At 49.7% G+C, this 18896-nt stretch overlaps 1 protein-coding gene across 2 annotated transcripts in view; it reads right to left on the bottom strand.

Annotated features, from left to right (window-relative positions):
- Positions 1–217: 217 nt before the first annotated feature.
- Positions 218–18896, bottom strand: part of SPEN (spen family transcriptional repressor) — an 83693-nt gene continuing 65014 nt past the window's right edge. Inside the window, exons 11-16 of one of the 2 annotated variants that reach the window (XR_010308597.1) lie at positions 9796–17728; positions 8790–9203; positions 8038–8232; positions 5972–6130; positions 3256–4057; positions 218–1176 (exon numbers count right to left, since the gene is read on the bottom strand). Coding sequence is in view for 1 of the 2 variants with exons in the window: in XM_064172259.1 (XP_064028329.1) it covers positions 3926–4057; positions 5972–6130; positions 8038–8232; positions 8790–9203; positions 9796–17728 (8833 nt within the window). In the remaining variant the exon portion in view is untranslated. Of the gene's footprint in view, positions 1177–3231; positions 4058–5971; positions 6131–8037; positions 8233–8789; positions 9204–9795; positions 17729–18896 lie in introns of those variants that run through there. The other variant, XM_064172259.1, reaches the window with a different exon arrangement.

The following is an 18896-nucleotide window of genomic DNA, read 5'->3' as shown; positions in this document are numbered from 1 at the left end:
GCTGTGGGGCTGTGCTGTGCTGCGGGGCTGAGCTGTGCTGCGGGGCTGAGCTGTGCTGCGGAGCTGAGCTGTGCTGCAGGGCTGCGCTGCGGGGCTGGGCTGTGCTGCGGGGCTGAGCTGTGCTGCAGGGCTGAGCTGTGCTGCGGGGCTGTGCTGTGCTGCGGGGCTGCGCTGTGCCACACCGCGGGGAGCGCCGGAGGCAGCGGAGTCTGCGCCGGAGGTTTTGTTTTGTATTTTTTAATAAAGTTTGTAATCCAATGGACACACAAAACAAAACTGCGCTGAGAAAACAAAACGAAACGAACCAAACAAAAAAAAACAAAACAAAACAAAAACCAAAAAGAAACCAAAACCAAACCAAAACAAAACCAGTTCCATAAATTAATAAGTGTTAGGGAGGGCTTGGGGGGAGGGGAAGGGCGAGGAGGGGGAGGCCCAGAGGGAGGGTTTTGTACAAGTGTAAATAAAACACTTCGACGGCTGGCGAGAGGGAGGGCGTCGGGGATGAAGAGCACTTACAAATGAGTGACAAATACAAAGTCTGAGTATGAAAATAAGATTTTTTTTCTCTGAAAACACATCTTTTTTTTTTTTTTCTTTTTTCTTTTTTTTTTCCTTTTCCTTTTTTTTTTTTTTTTTTTTTTTTGGCACAGATTTTAAAAAAAAATGTATGTCGTGGGGGGGAGGGGAGAAGGAGGGGAGAGCTGAATTTTTTTTTCCTCTGTTTTTGTGATTTTTTTTTGTTGTTGTTGGTTGTTTGTTGTTTTTTTTTTTCCTCGTGGTTTTTTTTTTCTTTTTTTTCTTTTTTTTAAAGTCAGTATTATATATATTTATATATATTATATATATATTTATATATACACACACCCGCTGAGTTCTGCATATCCCACCAGGAAGGAAAATAGTTCTCCCTTTTGTAATTTAAACTTTTTTTTTTCTTTTCTTTTCTTTTTTTTTTTTTTTTTTTTTTTGTATTTTCTCTCTCTTTTTTTTTTTTTCCTTTGTTTTGTGGGGTTTTTGGTGGTGGTGGTTGGTTTGTTGGGGCTGGTTTTTTTTTTCAGTGTAAACTGTACATCCCAGATGAAGAGAAGACGTCTGCAGCAGGGGCGAGTGGAGGAGAGGAAGGGTCACGTCCAGCAAAAAATAATGAAACCATTGTAAGAAAAAATCCCAACCCTGGAAGGAAGAGAAACCAAAAAAAAAATCCCACACCAAAAGGAACAAAAAAAACCCCAAAAACAACAACAAAAAAGCAACAAAAAACCCCCAAACAAATCCCCAAAACAACAACAACAAAAAGCAATAAAAAAAACCCAAAACAAATCCCCAAAACAACAAAAAACCCAAGCCAAACAAAGCCCCAAAACAAAAAAACAAAGCAACAAAAAAAAACCCAAAACAAATCCTCAAAACAAACAAACAAAAATCCCCAAAACAATAACAAAAAACAAAGCAACAAAAAAAAACATAAAACAAAAAACCCAAAACAACAAACATAAAACAAAAAAAAAAAAACAACATAAAACACAAAAAACCAAAACAACAAACATAAAACAAACAACAAAACCCCATAAAACAACCCAAAACCAACAAAAAACCCAAACCAAACAAAAAATGCACAAAACCAAAACCCTGAACCAAAATGAAACAAAAAATCCAAACAAAAGCAAAACCATGAACAAAAATTAAAAAACACAAAAAAAATCAGATCAAAAAAGGCAAAAATAGAAACAAAAATCAAAACAAAAAAAAGAGCAAAACCATAAACAAAAATCAAAGCAAAACCACAACAGAATCAGAACAAAAATAAAAGCAAAAATGCAAACAAAAAAAGCAAAACCACAAACAAAAATCAAAACAAAAAAGCAAAATAAAAACAAATTCAAGAACACAAAAAAGAAGAAAAAAACCAAAGTAAAAGCACAACAAAGAGCAAAACAATAACAAAAGCAAAAACACAAACAGAAAAAAACCAAACCCCACATTAAAAAGCAACAGAAAGCACCAAAAAAAAGACAACACACAAAAGAGGTATAGAAAGAAACCAACTCAAAACACACACAAAAAAAACAGGAAAAGAAATTAAAAAAGGAAAAAAAAAACAGAGAGGCAAAGAGACAAAAGAAAGCACTAAAAAAAGGAAACAAAAAGTAACCTTGGGGAAAAAAAAACAAACGAAACAAAACCAACAACAAAAATTAAACCAGCAAAGAAAAGAATTCACCAAAAAGAAAGAAAAAAGAACCAAATAAAATGGAGCCACCAAAAAAAGGAAGTAAAAGAAACCATTAAAAATAAAAAAGCACCAAAAAATGAAGTAACAAAAAAAAAGAAACAGGAAAAAAACCAAAGGCAAGCAGAAAATAACGAAGAAAAACCACCAAACCTCACCAAAGAGATGAAAAAAGCAGCAGGAAAGAAGCAAACAAAGTAAAAGACAAAAAAGAAAATGACTAAAAAAAAAAAAGATGACGAAAAAAGAAAATGACTAAAAAAAAAGGCAAAAAAAGAAAATTACTAAAAAAAGGAAAAAAAGAAAATTACTAAAAAAAAGACAAAAAAAGAAAACTACTAAAAAAAAAAGACAAAAAAAGAAAATTACTAAAAAAAAAAAGATGACAAAAAAAGAAAATGACTAAAAAAAGACAAAAGAAAATGACTAAAAAAAGACAAAAAAGAAAATGACTAAAAAAATAAAGATGACAAAAAAAGAAAATGACTAAAAAAAGACAAAAGAAAATGACTTAAAAAAAAAGACAAAAAAAGAAAATGACAAAAGGATTTTTTCCCAAAAAGAGACCCAAAAAAAAGGGGAAAAAAAGGAGAGAAATTAACAAAAGAAAAAGAAACTGAAACAAACCCACGAAAAAAAAATTACCCAAAAAGACTCAAAATAAATAGAGAAAAAAAAAGAGAAATTACCAAAAAAATTAAATGAAACAAACCCACAAAAAAAAATTACCCAAAAAGAGACTCAAAACAAATAGAGGAAAAAAAAAAAAGGAGAAATTACCAAAAAAAGAAACAAACCCACACAAAAAAAACCCCACAACAAAAACCCCACAACAAAAACCCCAAACCCAACAAATTAAAGACAAATAAATAACAAAAAAGAAACCACTAAAGCAACCCGAACGCACCGACCCCTCCCTAACCAACGCACCAGCCCCCGACACCCCCCTCCCACGATAAAACGCAGGTCCTAACCCCCTCCCCACCCTCCCCGCCCCACGGAAGAAGAATCCCAAACTAAACCGAGGTGTGAGATGCTCCTGGAGCCAGAGAGTGTTGCGCGGCAGTCCCGGGGCGCGGCGCCTGCCCGCGGGTGTGGGCTGCGCGGAGCGTCACAGCCTGTCCCCCGCTGCGCAAAGGTCCCAGTCGCTCGCTTAGTGCAAAGGCAGTTCAGGTTCTTTTGCGGTTGGTTGGTGTGGTTTGGTTGTTGTTGTTGTTGGGTTGGGTTTTTTTTTGTCTTTATCTTTTTTTTTTTTTTCCTTTTTCTCTGTTTTTTGTTACAAAAAATAAGCCCTCCTCTCTTCTTCTGCTTTTTTTTGTTTGTCTTTTTTTTTGTCTTTTTTTGTTTTTGTTTTTGTTTTTCCCCAAAAAGGAGGCACGGAAAGCCCAGCCCAGTCCACGCCCGCTGAGTGCATCCTCCTCAGGTGTCCGTAAGCTAAAGCAATGTAAACATCCGAGGCAGCCGCACCGCCGCCCGGCCGCGGGCAGGGCAGGGCAGGAGGCTGCAGTCTGGCAGCATTTTTATTGTTTCCTTCTCTCTCGTTTGATTCCTTTGTCACTTGGATCGGGAGCTTCGCCTGTAGTTTTCATTCGTGGGGTTTGGTGGTGGTGGTTCGGGTTTGGTTGGGTTGGTTTTTTTTTGCTGCAGGGCCTTGGTAAGAGACAAAGCAAGCGCCGGAGGCGGCCAGGGGGCTCATACGGAGGCGATGACGATCATCAGGTGAGGAGAGATGTTGGAGATGCTGGCCAGGAGGTCCGGGGCCAGGCGGGACAGGTGGCTCTCGGAGAACTCGCAGGGTGGGAAGATCTGCAGAACGTAGGCAGGCTGCAAGGCAGGGGAAAGGACAGAGGTGAGGGACGCAGGTGAGCGACGGCTGGAAAGGGACTGAAACGGGACAGCCCTCTGGCCCTAAGCCTTCTGTGCAGCTATGGACCCATGGAGCTATGGATCTGTGGAACTACATGTCCATGACTCTAGGAATCCATGGACCTATGAATCTGTGGATCTATGAGCCTGTGGCTATATGGATCTATGAATCAATGGATCCATGTATCTATGGATACACAGATCTGTGGATCTATGAATTATGGATCAACAGATACATGGATCAGAGTCTACAGATGTATGAATCCATGACCCCATGGATCTATGGAGCAATGAATCTATGAAACAATGAATCTGTGGACCTATGAATCCATGGATATAAAGATCTATGGCTCTATGAATCTGAAGCTATGGATCAATGAGTCTACAGATCTATGAATCCATGGCCCTGTGGATCTATGGCGCAATGAATCTGTGGATTTATGAATCTATGGATATGGATCTGTGAATCTGAATCTATAGCTTAAGGAACCTACAGATCTATGAATCCAATGCCCTATGGATCTATGGTTCCATTAATCTGTGGATATACAGATCTATGGATCTGTGAATCTGAATCTATGGATCAATGATTCTACCGATCTATGAATCCATGGCCCTGTGGATCTATGGAGCCATGAATCTGTGGATTTATGAATCTATGGACTTATGAATCTATGCATATAGAGATCTATGGATCTATGAATCTATGGATCTATGGATCAATAAATATATGGATCAATGAGTCTACAGATCTATGAATCTATGACCTTGTGGATCTATGGGACAATGAATCTATGGATCTATGGTTCTATGGAATTATGAATCAGTGAATCCTCACAATCTATGGACCCATGAACCCATGGAACTATGTATCTATAGATATAGATGATGGAGATTAGGAAGAAATTCTTTCCAGTGAGAGTGGGAGACACTGGAACAGGTTGCCAGGGAGGTTGTGGGTTACATAATCACAGAATATATCTGGTCCAGTCCAACCATTGCTGCTCCCTCACTGGAGGTGTCCAAGGTCAGACTGGATGGGGCCTTGAGCAGCCTGGGCAGCCATGGCAGGAGGGTTGGGACTGGATGATCCTGAAGGTCCCTTCCAACCCAACCCATTCTATGAATCCCTGAGTGCTGGGCCAAGTGCTCAGACTGTGAAATGAATGTCCATGGTAGCAGGAGAGCCCAGAAGTGATGTCAGCCTGATTAAAAACCCCTGTGGAGCTAATGGTGCTGGGCTGATGGTTGGACTCAACAACCATGGAAGGCTTTTCCAACTGAAACAGATCTATGATCCTGTGATTCCAGGCCACTCACCCAGGAACAGATTAAACACAGCTGGAGTGAAGGCTCTAAATGACCAATCCCAAATCTTCTATATTTACACCAAGTACTGGGTCACAACCACCTCACAAATGCTCCAGGCTTGGGGCAGAGTGGCTGAAAACTGCCCAGCAGAGTAAGACCTGGGGGTGAGCTGGTCAGCAGCATCTGAAAATGAGCCAGCATGTAGCTGGGTGGCAAAGAAGGCCACCAGCAGCCTGGCCTAGATCAGCAATGGTGTGGCCAGCAAGACCAGGGCAGGAATCACCTCCCTGGACTGGGAACTGCTGAGGCCACACCTTGAGTACTGGGGTTCAGTTTTGGGCCACTCACTCCAAGAAGGACACTGAGTAGCTGGAGCAGGTCCAGAGAAGGGCAAGGAAGCTGCTGAAGGGTCTGAAGAACAGGGCTGGGGAGGAGCAGCTGAAGGAACTGGGGGTGTTTAGTGTGGAGGAGGCTGAGGGGAGACCTTCTGGCTCTCTGCAACTCCCTGAAAGGAGGCTGGAGCCAGGTGGGGGTTGGTCTCCTCTCCCAAGGTGCCCATACCTGGTTAGAACCGGGGTTGGGGACGTTGATGATGCCTGCAGCTTGCTTGGCCTGCAGGTAGCTGATGAACGCAGCCTTGAGCGACTCTGTCTGACTGACCACATCCTCCTGGTCTCGGCCACAGGGCAAGGCCAGCAGCAGGCAGTAATCACTCTCCACCTGCAAGGAGAACATGAGGAGATAAATGTCTGCTGGGACAGGCCTGCTCCTGACATAACCTGCAGTGCAAAATCTTCTCTTTGTACACCTCTGAAGTTACAAAAGACCTGCTGAAAGCTCTGCCAGCTGAGGAGATGGTGAAGAGCAGTGAAAACTGCACTCAGTTCTAGAGACCTCAGCACCGCATAGACAGGGACCTGTTGGAGGGGGCCCAGAGGAGGCCACAGTAGTGATGGGAGGGCTGGAAGCCCTCTGCTGTGAGGCTGGCCTGAGTTAGGCTTGCTCAGCCTAGAGAAGGCTCCAGGGAGACCTCCTGGTGGCCCTTTAGTGCTTGAAAGGGACAATCAGAAAGCTGGGGGCAGACTTTTGAGCAGGACTTGTGACTGGACAAGGAGTGATGGTTTGCAACTAGAAGAGGGAGGAGAAATTAACACTGAGAGTGCTGAGACTCCAGCCCAGGTTGCCTGGAGAGGTGGGAGATGCTCCAGCCCTGGAACCATTCCAGGCAAGGTTGTCTGGGACCCTGAGCAGCCTGCTCTGGTTAAAGATGTCCCTGCTCACTGCAGGGGATTGGACTGGATGAGCTTTACAGGCCCCTTCCAAACCAAAGCAGGCTGTGTGATTTCCATGGATGCCTGAACTCCACCTTCCCCCTTAATCAGATGAGTTGGAGCCATAGAATCATAGAATCAAGCAGGTTGGAAGAGAGCTCCAAGCTCAGCCAGCCCAACCTAGCACTCAGCCCTGCCCAACCAACCAGACCATGGCACTCAGTGCCCCAGCCAGCCTTGGCTGCAACACCTCCAGCCACACAGACTCCACCACCTCCCTGGGCAGCCCATTCCAATGCCAATCACTCTCTCTGACAATAACTTCCTAACAACATCCAGCCTCAACCTGCCCTGCCACAGCTTCAGCCTGGGGCCCCTTCTTCTGTCTCTGGCTGCCTGGCAGCAGAGCCCAACCCCACCTGGCTACAGCCTCCCTGCAGGCAGCTGCAGGCAGCAATGAGCTCTGCCCTGAGCCTCCTCTGCTGCAGGCTGCACCCCCCCAGCTCCCTCAGCCTCTCCTCACAGGGTCAGGAGGAATTTCTTCCAGGGATCAGGGACAGACAACTATAAAGTCCCAACTGTGCCATCCCCTTCCCTACAAATGCAGAGGAACAGCTATTACTCATGACTTACAGTCTGCATTTCACACTCTCTGGGAGGAAGGAATGATAGAATCACAGAATGGTCTGGCTTGAAAGGAGGGACCTTAAAGACCATCTAGTTCCATCTCCAAACACACAGCTACAATCAGAACCCCGAAAGCACAGCTTCACAGGTTGCACTGGGTTGGAAGGGACCCTCAAAGCTCATCTTGTCCAACCCCCCTGCACTCAGCAGGGACACCTCCAACTAGAGCAGGCTGGTCCAGGGCCACAGCAAATTTGATCTCAAATGTCTCCAGGGATGGGGCCTCAACCACACCCCTGGGCAACCTGTTCCAGTGTCTCACTTCCCTCATTGTGCTGAACATCTTCTTGACGTCCAATCTAAATCTGCCCTGCTCCAGTTTCAAACCATTGCCCCCTGTGCTATCCCCACAGCCCCTTCTGAACAGTCCCTCCCCAGTCTTCTTGTAGGTCCCCTTCAGAAATTGAAATGCAGCTCTAAGGTCTCCCTGGAGCCTTCTGTTCTGCAGGCTGAACAGCCCCAACTCTCCCAGCCTGTCCCCACAGCAGGGGTGCTGCAGCTCTCTGACCCTCTTGGCGGCCTCCACTGCACCATGACATGACAGAAGCAAGGTGAGCCCAAGTTCCTGGGAGAGCTGGTGGGAATTTGTCACATAGCTGCTAGAAAGAGCCCAGTTCTTAGCACTTCCCAAGGCAGCACTTGTTCCCAACCCCCCATCCCGACCCTCACCATCATCCTGCGGGCGACGCCCTCCAGCTGCGAAGCCTCCAGCCGCATGCGCTGGGCGATCCTCAGCGGGGGCCCTCCCTCGGGCGCGGGCAGCGAGCGGTGTGCCAGGACGTTATTCCCGGAGACAAAGTGGAGCTGAACAGCAGCAGTGTCGTTTTTGAGAGCCAAAAGGCCCTGCCAGACAATGGGGTATTTCTGGGAAGAGAAGGAGGACTGTCAAACACAGAGGAAGGAGGGGGGAAGCTTACACACCACATGAGCCGCTCCTTTGCCTCCCAGTGCCTTGGTACACAGCCCTGGTACAGATGTGGCACCACCCCAGTTTGAGGCCACCTGGATGACTCCACTCATCCAAACAGCAGAGCACCCTTCAGCCTCCCAGACAGCCTGAGGTAGCACAGGGCTGCCACCAAATGCTGTTTTCTCTCTTCTAAATGGGACAACTGAGAACCAGCAACAGCAGGAGAACTACTGAAGGAGTGCTGGAAATAATCAGTGCTGAAAGCAACTCCTTGCCAGTGCCTGCTACTCACCATCTCCCTCCTCTTCCTCAGCCCTGGGGCTGTGGCAGAGTGGTTTATGCCAAAATCCACCCAGAAAGCAGACAGATGATCAACTGACTTCTCCATATCTGATGCCAGAGGCCAGGTTTGGGTGCTGCAGGTGAGCTGAGCTATTCAGAACTTGATTATCTCTCCCCTGCCAAGGAACAGGACCCTGCTCAGCCAGAACAGGCCAGAGCCGACACTCACCGTCAGAAGCTGAACCATGTCCACAGGTCTCTGTGATACGGCATGAGGAGAGGGCTCCTGTTTGAGGGCAGACTGGGGCTCAGGGCGATTGAGGGGCAGCCCCGGCGGGGCCCCGGGCCCAGATGTGGTGGGGATAAACATGGACTGCTTGGGAACAGCCTGCGGCTGGTGCGGTGAGGGAAGCTCCTGTTTCATCGAAATGGCCACGGGCGAAGGGTAGGAGGTCTGGCCTGTGTCTGCCTGCGCCCTCTGAAGGTGGACGTGAGGCTCTATCTGTGCCGCATGCCTATTTACAGTGGGGTGGTGACTCTGCTCGGGTCCTGCTGCCGCCGGGCCCTTGGGATCCTGCGGGATCTGAGGAGTCTTGCTGCGCACCGGCTGGCTGCTGTGCGAGTGCTCGCTCTCCGGCAGACCCTGGAAAGCCAGCAGTGAGGGAAGAGGGAAGATTTTAGGCTGTGAGCACAGCAGAGCTTGTTCATGAAGTTGCCAGGACACACTGTCAAATTGCTGGTGGAGAAAGCTGCATCTCCAGGCCGCAGTACCAGCCCTGTTGGAGTGGTGCCTAAGCCAGCTCCCCGCTTTCAAAGGCCACTCCACCAGCCTCTCGCACCTGAAAGCTGAAATCACATCCCCTGAATCCTGCTTCAAGTCCACTTGACCAAAGATATCTGAGCTAGAGACCTCCTCAATGCTGACAAACCTCCCCCTGACACCTCTATGTCTAGAAACCTGTTAATTCAGCTTCACATCTTCTGGTCAGAGCCCTAAACGAATCACAGAATGAAGCACTTAACGAGGTTTTTACCTCTCCTCTGTGGCTGACCTGAGGGCTCAAAGCCCATTTCCCACACAAAACCAACTCCCCTTGTGCCATGAGCATAAGCAAGGCTTGGACACTAAACACAGAGAGCTAAACTCAGCCACACAGAGCCATGCTGGGGCTGCCATTAGCTCCAAGTGCTCCAGATTTCAGGCAGAAGGAGAAGAAAATGGTTCTCTTTCTCACCTGAGACGGGGTCATGCTCCGGGAAGGCAGCCCAATCGGCGAGGCACCTGGGAACTGGGGGTGCCCAAGCTGTGCCGCCGTGTGGTAATTCCTCATGTCGCCGTAGACAGACCGGTAATCATGAAAGGAGCTCCCTGCAGGGTGCATGATCTGCACCCCGTGTGGGACCACCACGGGCTGTGTCAGAGGCAGTCCAGGCAGCTGGCTGCTGGCAGGGACGCTGAGGAGCCGCGGCTCGCTGTGAGGAGAGTGAGCCATCTTGCCCTCGGAGGATTTGGGCGTCTCTTTTCCAGGCTGCGGGGTCTTGCTGACAGGAGGGGTTTTCACAGCCCCTTCGGGCGTCCGGGACTGTCTGGATTCCGAGTGGTGCTCGCCCACGGCAGCCATGTGCGGGTGCATGATCATCCGGACGTCCCGCGGCACGTTGTACTGGTCCAGCCTGATGCTCGAGGGGTGCATGCGGTAATCCGGCTGCATCACCAGCACGTCGGACTGAACCTGGGCCGGGCCTCGGCACACCGTGGTGTGGTGGTAGTGCATCTCCTCCTCGGGGGGATGCTGAGAAGACAGAGGAGGCATGACTATGTCCCGCATGGGAGCTGGCTGGGGCGTGCTGGACTGCTGAGGTTTGATCTCTATCTGGGGTTGCAGAGCAGCTCGGGGGGAGTGGAGAGCTTCCGGGCGGATGCCGTAAGGGATGCTGGAGAGAGGAGGGGTGTTCATCCTCACCTCGCCTTGGGAGAGATGGCCCAAGGACACAGTCTGCGTTACGCTGTGAGGGGGCATGATCACAGATTGCTCAGGATGCATGCTGGATATGTACTGGGGCACGGGAATGCCCGGTGCCAGCATGACCGGGGTACTGCTCGATAAAGCTGGAGACGAGGTGCTGCCAGGATGGCAAGTGCGGGGGAACGGCGACGGTGAGTGCCCGCTGGTACGCGGCGAGTGCGGCTCCTGCTTGGTGACCCCTAAGTGGGAAATTGCCCGGTCGGTTGGGGTGCTGGGTCCCGAGCTGATGTGGTTGGCCTCTGAATGCATCTTCCCTGAGAGGGAAGGGTGGTGAGGACTCAGTCCAGGGCTCAGGCTGGAAGGTTGCAGAGTCTTGGTCTCCACTTTGAGAGCAGCTGGATCGGACAGTTTTTTGTTCACGACCATCTGGCTATGGACGAGCACAGGTGGAGTGTTGACAGCCTGCGTGAGGACCTTGCCGGGCTGAGAGGATGGAGGCTGGACAGAGAGGTGGGAGGCATCAGGCTTCTCCAGCACGGTGCGCTCTTGTTTGACAGAGGAGATGACAGGTGACGTATTGTAAGGTTGTGATCCTAGTACCAAGGAGGAATGGGTGGAAACAGTCCCATAGGCTGCCGAGGTCTGGGAGCCCTTTGGTGTTGGCTGGGATGGTGTGATGGGCTCCTGCTTAATCTGAGACTTGGACACAGACTGCTGGAACTCTATGTCCACAGCACTGGCTGGGGGAATCTGGCTGATCTTGGCACTAATACGCTGGGGGCCTTCTGTCTTCTGGCCTGAGTAACTCAGCAGCACCACACCTTCTGAGGTGTTCACTCGCAGCCCCGGGCTGGACCCAGTCTCCACAGGTCTCTCCTCAATGATAGACATCGACCCCGGATGAAACCTGCTGTTATCATTTGTGCTTGACCTCTGCTTAAATTTGGGCGAGGGGGCATTAACCAGACACGTCTGGGTTTGGGGAGCTTGTTTCACCAAGGTGATCCTGGGAGCCTCCTCCAGATCTACACTGTGGGGCATCCTGCTTATAACCGAAGTGGCTTTGGGAGCGATCACAGTGCTGATCTTTTCCTTCTCGGTGAACACCGGCGCTTCGGCCACCGGCGGATCCAAGGCGTTGGTGATGGGAACTGCTGGCTTCTCCTCTGACACTGGCTTGATGGCCTCTACAGCGGGGTGGAGGGGTGCCTCCTCCAAAGACGGTGCACTCACTGGCTCAGCGTGTGCCGTTGTGACGTGCGTGGAGGTTATGCTCGTTGCCGAGACATACTTGGGCTCCATCAGTATCTTCCTCAAGGTGCTGGAGTTTGTATCGATATCTGACGCCTTCGTGTCCGGCGGAAGAGCAGGTGGGGGTGTGGAACGGGCACGGGGCTCCTCGTGTCTCACCATCCACTCTGGCACCTTAGCAGCGCCAGCATGGAGGGGGACGATGGCTGTGGGCACCGGGGTGGGCAGCTTGGCCGCAGGGATGGGAGGAAGGGCTGCGTTTGGGGCACTTGGTGGTGTGATGGGTGTGTTCTCCAAGGGTGACCGTATCTTGAACCCACTCTGACTCCCCTCGTCAAGAGGAACCGGTGGGGTGACCAAGTCCAGAGGAGCTGGAGTGGGCGCCTTCGGAGAGCTGCCAGTCTCAGCAATGGCTTCATGCGCAGCCACAACAACATCAGCAGCTGCAGCCTTGCTGGCATCTGAAGCACTTGGCTCCACAGACACCTGAGCTGCCACCTTAGTTGGCTTTTCTTCCTTTGAGGCTTCTTCAGGCTTTGTCTTGACTTCGTTGACAGGGGGTGACTTGCTCTGTACCCTCTCCGTCTCGAAGGTGTTGACTTCGACAATGTCACCCTTCCTGCCCGTGCTCCTTTTGCGCCTCTGCCGCGTGGTTTTTTGCCGTCCCTTTTCCTTCCGCGCAACTTCAGCCTCTTGCAAGGTCTCAGCCTCCTGCGCAGAGTTAGAAGATTCACTGAAGCTGACTTCGGCCTCCTTGCTCTCCACCTCCACTGCCGACGGGGCAGAGCTGGGAACCGGTTGCACTGCAGGCTCCACGGCAGCCTCAGTCTCCAGGATATTATTCACTGCTTGATCCGTCTCAGGTTCCATCTCTTCCCGAGGGGATGGCAGCACCAAGGGCTCTGCGGGCATTTCAGCCTCAGATTCAGCAGGATACGTTGGGGGTGCAGGAAAGCTTTCTGTCTCCCCAGAGATATCATTGATGATGGAGCCGATGGCTGCTGCCAGCTCTGTCTCGCTGGCCTGGTGTGCAGGTTTATCTCCCTCCTCCTCCTGACGCACTTCAGACACATCTGCCGCTGGCTCTTTGTAGGCAGCCATCGATGGTGGGGTTTCGGTGAGCTTTGCGATGTTCTCCACAGCCTGCTCCAGTTCAATCTGTTTTGCTAACTGGGCGGCTTCAGGGGACTGTTTTGCTTCCCGCAGCACCTCCTTCTCTGTTTCTGGGAACGAATCTTCCACCTCGTTCTTAACAAAATGGGGTGGCAAGATGTCCTCCTTCTGAGGGCTCTTCATTTTAGCCGGTGACACTGCCACTGGCTCTGCATCCTCATCAGCTGGCCGCAAGGCGCCTTTGACCTCGTCCACATTGAGGCGGATCTCCACGTTCTTGAGGCAGACAGAGGCTTTATCTACAACTGTTTTGGTGTTTTTATACCTTCCCCTTTTGGATTTTGTAACCTTTTCTGGCACCGGTTTCTTCTCGATGACCTCAGCCGTGGGGATTTCTAGCTGGTTCTTCTCCACATCCAGTTCTTTCCTGTCGCGCTTCTGCTCACTCACCACCGGCTCTTTCTCCGTGACTTTGGCTTTATTGCCATTGTCACCAACACCCAATTCCTGTCCACTCCTTTCAGCAGCATCTTCAGATTCAGCTGAGGTATCTGCTTTTGGTTCGTTCTTCCCTTTCTTCCCCTGTTGGCTGGTAGCAGTTGATGAGTAACCCTGTGTTAGTTTCTGGGATCTGGGAGACCTCCAGCCTTCTGTAGGCTTTGGAGCTTCCACAGCGTCTTTAACTTCAGCCTCCTCCACTTCTTGCTGTACTGCTTCTGTTTTTATTGGAGAGATGTCCTCCTCCGGCTTGCGGCGGGTTTTTGGAGGTCTTCCCCTCCTTGGGGTCGTTGGAACAGCTGCCACTGTTTCCTGTGGATCCTTTTCCCCTCTCTTTCTGGTGGATCTAGTGACCTCCATGGAGTCCTTCACCGGAGACGGACCTTCGTTATCCCCCGTGGTAGCGTAGACTGACCTGACGTTTCTGCGCCTGGTCCGGCCTATTGGCAAACTTGGCTCCACGTTTTCAGGCTCTGCAGCGGAACTGGGGGATTTAGCAGCGTTTCTCGAGACCTTCTCCACCTCTACTTTCAACTCAGAGAGTTTCTGCATCTCCCCTCGAGGAGAGCTTGACCTTTTCAGCTTTTCACGGTCAATTCTTTCGCTCTTCCTTGTGACAGGCTTCTCCGGGACACTAGCCACAGCCGACTGCACAGGAGTCTTGGAGCGTTTGCTCTTGTAAGACTTCTTATCCTTGGCAACCACTGGAGCTTCCACTTCCATATCATTGTCAGACATGGGTGGGGGGACCTCGGCAGCTGCCTCTACCTTTTGACTCACACTGGCATCAGCGTTGGAGGGAGGTGGAGGATTTTCTTCTTTTGGCTCAGCAGCATCATCAGGTTTCTGAACAAGCTTGGACAGAGGTGCAATCAGCTGGACACCTTCAGGTTCTGGGTCTACACCATCTTCAGCTTTGGAAAATGAAGACCCAGGAGTAGGAGGCTTGGTATCCAAGTATGAAGGATGCTCCATTGCCACAGCATCTTCCTCCGGTGCCAGGGTTGTAGTGACTGCTTCTTTACTAGCTTCTATGGCTGGTGGGGCTTCAGTTTGCTCGGGTGGTTCACTTTTGATAGGAGCAGCAAGTTCAGGCAAAGCTTTTGGTTCCTCTGCAGCAGCAACAGGTTCAGATGGTTTTTCTTCTTTTACAGAAGCTGTTTCCACCACCACCTTCTCATTCACTACCTTCTCAGAAGTGACTGGTGCTGGTTCCTGTGGCAGGACAGCGACTGAAGAGGGACCAACCACTGAAGAAGTTTTATGCTCTGGTTCTTTACTATCAGGAACTGTTTCTGGTGTTTTGGGTCGGTTTTCTTTATCCTCCTGTTTTTCCACTTCTTTTGGTTTCTGATCTTTCTCCTTTTCTTTCTGCTGCATTCGTGTCAGTTCAATAAACCTGCTGTGGAAAAGAACCACAGGCTCCTGCACCAGGTCAGCTGCACTGTTAGTCCCGTCAGAGGAAGACTGTCTCCCATACAGCCTCCCAGAAATGAAGTCCAGCTCATCATCTTTCCTCTCCAAATGCTGCAGGCGTTTGGAGTCCTGTTCAAAGATTGAGCTATGCAAAAACCGAGATGCAAACAGTTCCTGCCTCTCTTGTTCCTCCTCTTTATGGTCTTCTTTCTTATCATCCAGTTTTCCACCTTCTGAATCAGTCCTAATTTTTTTCTTTTTCATATACCAAGATGGAATAGGTCTCGGGGCTGAGTCAACCTTCTCTTTGTCTTTATTGTTTCGAAAGCTCGCGAATCGCGAATCCCAGTCTAGAAAGGACCAATTTTCCTCTCTAGAGGAAGAGAGAGATTTAGCTCTTTCAAGCAAGGCCTTTGTGTCTGGTGTGATTGTCTTGTCCAATGCAAAGGAGTAAAACTTGTTTCTTTCTAAGGAGCTTGACAGTCGTTCCTCTCTCTCACGTAATTTCTCTTCTCTGTCTCTTAATAAAAAAGACAACCTGGAGCTCTCTAACAAGGACGAGGCTTTTGGGGAATGGGGCTTGTTCTCACCATCATCATCCGAGTCTGAAGGCACCTCGCCGGGCTCCAGATCCCGCACTGAGCGCTTGCGGATGCTGTCTCTTTTGACGATGCTGCTTGGGAAGCTGATATCGACTCTGCCAGGCTCCTGCTTGCCTTGTGTTTCCCACCTACTCGAGTCATCTTCAGAGCTCAGCACCGAGAGTTTTATTTTAGCCATTTCTGCCATCTGCTCCCTTCTGCTGGAATCGTAAGGATTGAATTTCAGCGAGTCCTCCCTCACAGTCATGTTGGAGTACGACAGACCCTTTTCTTCTATTTTAGGTGACTCTTTGGTTTCCTTTAATGGCATTAGCCTCGGAGAATCGAGCATGTCATCGTCTTCGTGGAAAGGGAAGTGTCTGATGCTAGGGGAACAGGAGGTCCTTTCAGAGTCTTCGCTCACCTGACGAGAACTTCTGTAGTTCCTTTCTCTTTTAGTGCTGATTTCAAAGTCAAACTGGTCAGTCTTTTTCCTTTTACTTGGTGGAGAATCATCTGTGACATCTTGTGGAGGCTTTCCCACCTCGTGGACCAAGCTCCTCCTTTCGTACTCATCAACATCTTTCTTTGGACTGCCAAACTTCTCAGACTTGGCTATCTCCATTTCCAGCTGCTGCTTTAACCTGCGGCTTTGCTCCATTTGTTTCCTGTAGCTCTGTGTGTGGTCAATATCGATGCCGATCTTCTCCTCCGTGTCAGCTGGCTGAGGTTTCTCTTGGCCAGCTTTATGGTCGGGTGTGTCTTCCGCAAGAGCAGAGTAGTTCTTCCTTGCATCCTCTCTCTCTGTCCCTTGGTCATCTAGCAGCTGCACCTGTTTATGTTGGGGTTTCACTGGATTCAGTTTTTTAGAGGAGAGTTCCTGAACTTCCACTGGTTCCTCAGCTGCCTCCATGATCCTTGCCTGCAGATCCAAGGTAGGACGCACAGCGATCCCACCAACATTAAGAGTCTCCTGAATTTCTTTGGGACTAGCAACAGGAACAAGTCTGTCTAGTTTGAGTTTTTTAGATTCCCTTTTAAGCATCTCCTTCCTCAGGGGTTTTCTCTCCAGCTCACCTTCCCTTAACATCGTCGTTTCCCGAGAGGAGGCCGTCGCATCCAGCTGCTTCTTCAAACCCACACGCGCATCCTCCTCATCTTGGCTGCTCCTTTTCACTTCCAGTTTTTGTCTGTCAGGCTTCAGATTTGCATCAGCAAAACGCCTCTTACGCGCCTCCAACTTGTCTAAGTCTACAGCATTGGCCCCCTCAGAAGTTTGCTCGGTCTTCAAATGCTTTTTGGGTTTCAGTTTTCCCTCCTTATCCACTACTTCAACGTGACTGGCAAGGGCCTTCTCTTTCTGTACCTTGGTTCTGACAGGTTCCAGTTTAGACTGCTCAGACTTGGTTTGCTCAGCTTGAGACGCCTGCGTTTTCTGCTCCAGAAGCGGGGACTTCATAGTGTCATTATCAAGCTTTGCTCTCAGCTTCTCCAAAGCAGGCTGGTCGATAACCTTCCCTTCCTTCTCCTTCACTCGGGTCAGCACGACGCAGGGCATTAGCTCCAGGCGGTTTTTCGCCGTCCCTTCTTTGTCGCCTCTCTCTTTGCTTTGTTTACTATTGCCCTTCAGTTTCTCAGGGCTGGGCTCTCGCTCATTCTCTTGATCTGTCTCCGAAGACTGAGAGCTGGGGGAATGGATTTTTGCTTTCCGTTTCTGTTTATCGATTTTCTCCTTTTCCACTTTTTCTGGCTTTTCCTTTCTGACCAAGCGCTTCTCCTTGTCCACCCTCTCCTGCTCGAACACTCGCTCCTTCTCCGCTTTCTCGTTTTTTGTGTACCGTTCCACGCGGGCCTTCTCCAGCTTGTCGTATCGTGGAGGAGACAGAGAGCTGCAGCTGCCGCTGCGGTCTGATGACCTGCTGTAAATCCTCCTCTCCGAATCGCTCTGCAGCCTCTCTGACTGTGAGGGGGATGCTCCAGGGCTCTGAGGGCGCCTGGAGTGAGTCGGACTCTGGCTCCGTTCGATCGGTCTCCGCTCGTGGTCTCTGTCCCGGTCGGATTCAAACCGTTCCCTCTCCCTCTCTCTCTCCCGCTGCCTGTAACTGTACTCCCTTATGTCCTGCTCGTACGGATCGCCTCGATAATCCCTGTACTCCCGTGGGTCGTCGTAGTAGCGTGGGTCATAGTAGTCTCCTTGGTAGGGATCCCACTCGGCGTAGAACTCCCTGCCTCGAGCTGGGTATTCGCGACGAGGATCTTCAGGGTACGTCCCCGGGGTCCGAACGGTCTCGTAGTAGGTGCGGTCAGGGGCGTACTCGTAAGATCCTCTTCGCTCATCTCTGCTAAAGATAAGAATAAATGGGTCAGTTCTCCTTCTCAACCATGCTCTTGGCTGTGTGAAGAAATAACTTCAGGGTCATTTCTTTAGACACTCATCTGTACACAGCTGCACACAGAGATTTAACCACAATGAATTTTAGTGATCATGAAGAAGGTGCAGAACACGATCCAAGGGCTGGAGCACCTCTTCTGTGAAGACAGGCTGAGAGAGTTGGGGTTGTTCAGCCTGGAGAAGAGAAGGCTCCTGGGAGACCTTAAGGCAACCTTTCAGTATCTGAAGGTTACAGAAGAGCTGGAGAGTGCCTTTGTACAAAGGCGTGGAGTGACAGGACCAGGGGTGATGGCTCCAAACTGGAAGCTGGATTTAGATGAGACATGAGAAAGAAATTCTTCCCTGTAAGGGTGGAGAGGCACTGGAACAGGTTGCCCAGAGAAGCTGTGAAGGCTCCAAGCTTCAAAATGTTCAAAGCCAGGTTGGATGAGGCCTTGAGCAATCTGGTCTAGTAGCAGGTGCCCCTGCCCATGGACACGTGATGATCCTCAATGTCCCTTCCATCCCAAACCACTCTAGCATCCTCTGACTAAACGTTCTGTTAGCTGATCAAACACCCTACTGCAGTTAACTGTCATTCCATGGCAGCTCTGCCAAGTACCTTCTTACCAGCCTTACTGCTTCTCTGTTGCCAAACTCAGGTATTGCACTACATTAAGGTGAAAGCTACGCAGCTCCTGCGCATCCATGCACAGCTGGTACGGTGAAGAACATCCCAGCTCACAGACCTGAGACCCACCTCTGGGAGCATGAGTTAAGTCAAAATTGAAGTCTGGAATCTCTCCACAACTGAGCAGTGGCTACAGCTGCAAGCAAAGGCATTCTCAGATCTTCACATGACTGCAAGGGAACAGGAATGGCCAGGAGGAGCTTGGAGAAGGATCAGAAGATGCAGAACTACAAGACTCACTGCAGAGCTTGCTTGATCACTGTGATTCATTATCCCTAAGCAGCTCCTAATGACTACAGGATCAGAGTCATTTTGGTTGGAAAAGACCAAATGAGTCAAATAAGATTGAGTCCAACCATTCTCTAACTCCATCTGAGTGCTAAACCACAGCCCTCAGCACCACATCTCTGTGGCTTTTAAACACCTCCAGGGGTGGGAATTCAACCAC

This window comes from Pogoniulus pusillus, chromosome 36 (genome assembly GCF_015220805.1).
Source record: "Pogoniulus pusillus isolate bPogPus1 chromosome 36, bPogPus1.pri, whole genome shotgun sequence".
Taxonomy (NCBI): Eukaryota; Metazoa; Chordata; class Aves; order Piciformes; family Lybiidae; genus Pogoniulus; species Pogoniulus pusillus.
This window is presented reverse-complemented; position numbering and strand designations above follow the sequence as displayed.